Here is a 6,688-nt window from a genome sequence, read left to right as displayed (position 1 = left end):
CCGCCATATGGCCGAGGAGGGAGAGGCACTGACAGACTCAAGTGCATGGATGACAATGGAGCTGTGTGATGAGAGTGGGGAAACAGTCCGAGGGAAGAAAGGCTCAGGCCGCAACAGAGTCCAGGCAAGCCTCTATGAAAGCAAGCATATGGGTAGGGGCGAGGACTGATTTTTTTCGTTGATACAGATCCCTAAGACATCTAAGAGGGTGTATAGGGTCCATATGGTGGTGAGAAGCGGGGATCGGGATGGAGTCTTCTAGGTAGGGAAACACGGAGTGACGCAGGCGATGCATGTGGGCTGTCACAATGTTGAAAACCTTCGTAAATATGTAATGGGCAGTAGCAATCCTGAAGGGAAGGACCTGGAATTGGTAGTGGGAATGGCCCACCATGAAGCGGAGGAATTTGTGATAAGCAGCGTGGATATCTACGTAGAAATATGCATCCTTCATATCGAGAGCCATGAACCAGACTCCAGGGGGTAGTGACTGGATGATGATGGGGAGCATGACCATTTGGAAGCAGAATCTGTAGATAAATGTGTTCAGCAACCAAAGATCCAAAATACGATGGAGATCACCTCCTTTCTTCAGTACAAGGAAGTAAGGGGTTGTTGTGGAAAAATTAACCACGCATTATGTTTGGATCAGAACAAAGCCTGAAGTCCTTTTTATTTAACCATGTGCATAGAGAGAGAGTCAGCCGGAGCTGCTCTGCCGTAAATAGAAAATACAGGAGCTTATATAGCTGAAAACCACAATCTGTTAAGCACACTCTTTTAACAGCATTTTCCTTATTTGGCATACAGTGAAAGCTTCAACAGTAGCTTTGCCTTATTTGGAATATAGCAAAACAAGTTTTACCTATTATTGACAGGTACTTCCTTTGTGGTTAACTGTCTTTTCTAATGTCTAGTGGTTGTGGTTACATTTTTAAGCTGAGCTGTTGCTATTTGCCTCTTAATGGAATTTTCCTTACCCTCTTCTTATGCTTTTTATACACAGTTAGCTTGACCAAAGTTTTAGGCCTATTAGTTTAGGCCTACTAGATTTTCCTCCACAGGGAGTAGAAACCACGGCCATGGTAGTATTGTGGAACAGGTTCTATGGCACCCATGCAGAGGAGGGGGATCTGCTTCCTCTCGGAGAAGATGGTATTGGGAGAGATCTCTTGAAGGTTCCCAAGGAAGATGATAGGGCGGAAAGGAGAATAATTCTATGATGTAGCCCTGATGAACAATGTCCAGCACCCAGCAACCAGAGATAATCACACCCCAGTTGTTGGCAAAAAGGGTGAGGCAACCTGGGTGGTTGTCAGGGGGTTGGAGGGAGGTTCGTGAGTCTCAGAGAAGGAGTCAAAAGGGCTGTTTGGAGGAACATTACAGGACAGAAGAAGTGGCAGGGGCAGTGGGAGAGGAGTAGTGGGGTCACTGTGAGTGCTGACAACACCAAGATGGTTCTTGGGGACGCTGAGGATATGGCTTATAGGTGGCACAAGGGCGGGTTTGGAAGGATAACTCTGCTGCCTGCGGGTTGGGGACAGGGTATATATACCTAACGACGGGAGGGTGGCACAAGAGTCCTTAAGGTAAGGGAGTGTAGGGACGCATCAGTTTTGTTGCTGAACAGTTTATTATCATCAAAGGGGAGGTCCTTGAGCATAGTCTGGATCTTCTTTGGAAAGCCACTAGATTACAGCCAGGAATCATGGTGGAGGACAACTCCCGAGGCCAGAGAGCAGGACGCAGTATCCGCAGCATCAACTGCTGCCTGGAGAACCACTTTGGCGACCAACTTGCTTTCATCCAGAAAGTGCTGGAGGTCCTGCTTCTTCTTGAGAGGGAGGAAGGCTTTGAAATCTGTGAGCCTCGAGTACGAGAGGAAGTCATACTTGGCCAGGATGGCCTGATAGCTGGCAGTGTGGAATTGGAGGCCCACAGAGTAGACCTTGGAGCCCAGGATGTCTAGCTTCTTAGCGGCATGACTGGGGGGAGTATTTTTTAAATGCTGCTGCCAGGTGCATTGAGTTGCCACATGGACCACAAGAGAGTTAGGCGGTGGGTGAGAAAAGAGAAAGTTGGCCGTTTTGGAGGGAATAAAATACTGACATTCTGCCTGCTTGGGAGTAGAGGCACAAGAGGCCAGGGTGTGCCAGACCTTCTGGGCTAGTTATAAAATGGCCTTATGAATAGGCGGGGTGGTGTGGGAAGGCCCAGGGGATTGTACTGTGTCCAGGAACTGGTTCCAGGGGTCCTGTACATCTTCCACAGGTAGGTTGAGGTCTGGAATCATCCAGTGAAGCAGAACTTGGTATTGCAGGTGGTCATCAGAGCGGGGGGGAAGGAGAGGGCATCCTGGTGTATGCTGGACCAGATGTGCAAGTCTGGATGGTCCTGGTGAAGTCGATGGAGCTGGAGGTGACGGCGGTGGACCAATCACTGTAGTTCGTGGTGGGACCAATGGAGCATGGTGCTTTGACTTATGGTCCCCAAATAGGGTTTCTTCGGTGCTGAAGCGTCCAGATCGCCGCGTGACTTTTCTCCCATGGCTTGGGGAAGGAACACTGCATTTGGAGGCTGTCCCCATCAGGGAGTCACCTTTATGCCCATGACCATGATTCTTCTGAGCATGATGGGTCTTCGGCGGTTGTGGCAGTGCCAGTTGGGAAGGACCTGGAAAGGTGTTCACTGCTGGTGCATAGCCGCAGTCCATTGGATCCATTGTCCTCGGATCTGGTTGCACGTCTGGATGCATTGCCTCCTCCATAAGGAACTTGCAGAGGTGAAGTTCTCTGGCCTCTCAAGTCCAAGTTGGAAAGGAGCAGCAACTGCAGCAGCAGGTGGCAATATGAGCTTCGCCCTAGCAGTAGAGCCAACGTTGGTGCTTGTCACTCACAGAGAAGGACTGTGGGCATGAAGCAGTGTTTGAACCTGGTTTGCTTTGGCAGAGTCCCTGGGCTGGAGGAGGAATCCTCACAAGGGGAAAAGTCCAGTGAAGGAGACCTATCTATGAACTAATGGGACAACTATATACAACTACAAAAAACTATGTACAGACAACAAGCAAAGAACAGTTCTCTTAGTGAGCTAAGAGCACCGAGGAACAGAAATTCCGACTCTGGCCATGTGGCGTAAGAAGGAACTAGAGCTGCGTCGAGCCACACAGCCTCTTAAAACCTCAGACATGCCATGCAGTTGATGCATGACGCATGTGCAGGTCAATGGACACTGCTATGAACAGTTCCAGCTCTGGCGCATGGTGTGCATGCACACCCATATTTGGAATCCACATAGCAACCATCACTTGAAGAAGAAATTCCATTTATACCTAGGCTGGTGAGTACATCTCAGGGAATAATCCTGCAGCATCTGGAAAGGGGTTGCATCATTTGAATTATGAAACATGACACAGATGTTCCTCCTTCAAGGAACGAAGGGAGAAGCTGGGGCTGTGACTCACGGTGTCTGTGGGAGGGGACAGGGCAGGGGACTGAGCTAGTGCATGAAACCTGATCTCAGCTCAGCTCCTCACAGCAGTGGGGGGAGGAGGAGTTTTTGTCCAGGGGCTGCACCTGCTTGGCTCAGTATGCGGCTCCAAGTGCAGTAATACAGCCCCGTGTCGTTGGGGAAAAGGCAGTCTTTGCTCAGTGAGAAGTTCTGCTGGGTCGGTCGGGCAGCCCGAAAGTGTCTCTCCGAACTGTCGTCAATCTTATCCTTGCCTCTGGAGAGAAAGAGCATGTGCAGGACTCCACCCTGGGGAGGCTGCCGATACCAGTACATCCAGGGGGTTGAACTGTATCCCTGCAGGTAGCAGTGCAGCTGGACAGAGGAGCCGGGGGGCAGAGAAATGAATTGGGGGGTCTGGTGGAGAGTCTGAGAGCGCCCGTCTGTGAATGAGACACTGAGATGAATGGAGAAAGAAAGAGGAAAGGAGTCCAAAAGAAAGAAGGCAAGTAAATGGCAATGAGAAATATCGCTCAGTGCGGGAGGGTCAGGAGGGTGAGAAGCAGCCACAGCTGCTCCGGCGTCTTCCTGCCCTGCAAACTCAGTGATCGCAGAGCCGGACGCATCGTCTCTCTAAGGCCGGATAGTCTGGCCAGAACATATAAAGTGCTCCCAGCCTGCCTCCAATAAGGAGTTCTTATACTGGCAGGATGCACAAAGTGGCAGCCTTTCTGATCAGGAATCCTGTATAAACCCTTCAAGTGTTGTTGCTTGTGGAAAGGGAGCTTTGTTCCCAGTGTCCTGAGCAATGCAGCACCAGCACCTTTCCCTGAGCATGTGTGTGAGGAGGAGATGGGATCTGTTTAGATTTATCCACCATCTTCTACATTTTCTAGATATCTGCAAAGTTCTGAGACTCAGATCCATGCTTCTCTTACCTATCACCAGCACCGTATAGGGTATGTCCAGCTTAGCGGACAGGGATGTGATGTGGCACCTCCAGGTTCCACTGCCCTCAGCCCGGAGGTTGTGTATCTGCAGACTGTGTCCACCATTCTTCAGTTCTCTTGACTGAGTGGCTGTCACTTTGTCCTTGCGGTTGTCATACCAGGTGATGCTGGCACTTGAGGAACCTTGTATGGTCAGCATGAGATTTTCACCTTGCAGGAGGTAGCCACTCGGAGAACCTGTAACTGTGAAGAGAGAAATCCAGTCCAGTGAGTCATGTCCTCCACCATCTTCCTCAAGGGGAGAGGCTGGGAATTGGTGGGACTGAAGGTGAGCATGGGGACCTCAGCAGAAAGGCAATCTGAGGAGGTAGGGCTCAGCTGGAGGAAAGGGATCTGCGATAGCTCAGGCCAGAGGAGATGGACAAAGGACAGGGACCTCAGCAAAGTGTGTCTCAAAGCTCCTTGCACTCTCATCTCGCTGTTCCAGATCACTCACCTTCAAACACCTGCAGCTGGACCATGAAAGTTCTGGAACCGACTCCACAGATGTATTTGCCAGCATCAGAGTGCCTCAGCTGTGACAGTATCAGGGAGAAGTCTCCCTTGGACATCTCCTGCTTATTTAATTCAGATCGATTGAACAACAGAGTTTTGCCTTTGGGGAGAGTAAAAAGGCAGTGGGTGAAAGTTGCTCCCTTGGAGAGAGGGGATTCCATAGCCCTGTCTGAGGGACAAGGGAGTGGTGAATTTGGAGTTCTACCTCTCAAGAGCTGCTTCTGATACTGGATCACAACTAGGTCATTGTATTTCCAGGTCACCCCATCATTTTGGAATTTGTCAATACAGGGCAGGATCACCTGTTCCCCAACAGTACCAAACACTGTTGTCTCTCCCTCAGCCATAGTGGGGATCAGACCTGAAAGAGACCCCCCAAAATAATGCGGAGAAGGAACAGTCATTACAGTGGCAAAATTAATACCCCCTCTCCATCAAAACAGACCCCAAATCTCCTACTTCCCCACACTCTTCCCTGGAAGTCTCCCCCATTTTTACTTGCTCATTTTTTTCTTGCAGTCTTCCCGAAATCTCTAGTCTCCTCATTCCAACCACCTCAACTCTTTCCATAAAATCTATCTATCTAACAAATGGTGACAGATGTGGTATTTTCCTGCAATATCCATGAAAAACCTTACTGAATTAAGTGTACATATATCTGGATTAAGTTTAAATACATTGAATTAAATGCAAAGGTTATGTATTATTGTGGGCCGGGATTGTATGTAATTGTTCTAGGGGGGAGCTGTGATGTGAACCCTGGGAACTGTTATGAACTTCAGAGGACTGTATTGAACAATCTGCCGGACAAGAATGGACTTTTGGGGACAAACAGTGTCAAGTGGTTTGTCTGGGGACTCTCCAGGGAGAGGTGAATTTGAAAACCCAGCCTTATGAAGCTATGTCCTGAGGAGGGGACCATTTTCTGCTGATCATCTGCCCCTGGAATCTCAAGATAAAAGGCCCAAGGTGTATAAAGAAGAGACTGACCTATTCATGGTTGTTCTGGGTTTGATTCTGGGACAGTTATGAACTTGTAACCACAGGGAAAACCCTGTGTGAGGTTTGAAGGATAAACTCCTACTAGAGCCCTTGTTAGAGGTGGGATGATCACTGCTAAATATTTTTTTTGTTTTTAGCATGCTTTCTCTGTATTGCTTTTGCCTTAGGAATAAATGTATTGGCTTAGAAAGACCTGTGTGGTAACTTCTAACTGCTGGCAATTACCCTGTTCATAACCTCTGGAGAGAAAGCATAGTGCAGACATTAGCCTTGTCGGCAGTCCTTACTAGGGAATTCACAGTGTAGGTAGGGAACTGTGCAGCCTGGAAATACCCTAGTCAGGAGGGAGAGAGACGTGGGTCTTCGTCCAAGAGAGGTGATGGCTGGGGAGCTGGATGCCTAAGTGGGTGTTGCCTAAATCTTAGTATGCTTGTGTTTGTCTCTATTTCTGTGTCTGACACTTTGTGTCCCACCCTGGAGTTACAGCTATCTCTGTCTTTGTCTTTCTCTCTTACCTTTCTTCCCACTCCTGCTGACCTTACTTTCCATTCTCCCATCCCTTGGATTTCCTCCCTTCATTTCTCTCTCCTGTGGCTCTCTCTTCTTTCAGCCCCATTCTTTCCCATTCCTGCACACCCTCCCTACATTGCCTTCTCTCTCTTTCCCTAGCTGACAGAGATTCTGTTCTGTTTTACACATATACACAAACTTCTCCCTGGGCCCGTGTCTCCAGAAGG

The 6,688-nt window shown here is 49.0% G+C and overlaps 1 protein-coding gene across 1 annotated transcript in view; it reads right to left on the bottom strand.

The window, feature by feature from the left end:
* Positions 1-200: 200 nt before the first annotated feature.
* LOC119849838 (T-cell surface glycoprotein CD4-like) overlaps positions 201-6,688 on the bottom strand; it is a 30,891-nt gene continuing 24,403 nt past the window's right edge. The window contains exons 3-6 of the mRNA XM_043506095.1: positions 5,155-5,310; positions 4,891-5,049; positions 4,383-4,637; positions 201-319 (exon numbers count right to left, since the gene is read on the bottom strand). Of these exons, the coding sequence (XP_043362030.1) occupies positions 201-319; positions 4,383-4,637; positions 4,891-5,049; positions 5,155-5,310 (689 nt within the window). The remainder of the gene's footprint in view (positions 320-4,382; positions 4,638-4,890; positions 5,050-5,154; positions 5,311-6,688) is intronic.

Source organism: Dermochelys coriacea, chromosome 1 (assembly GCF_009764565.3).
Source record: "Dermochelys coriacea isolate rDerCor1 chromosome 1, rDerCor1.pri.v4, whole genome shotgun sequence".
NCBI classification, from domain to species: Eukaryota; Metazoa; Chordata; order Testudines; family Dermochelyidae; genus Dermochelys; species Dermochelys coriacea.
Note: the sequence above shows the minus strand (reverse complement) of the source record. Positions and strands in the feature narration are given on the sequence as shown.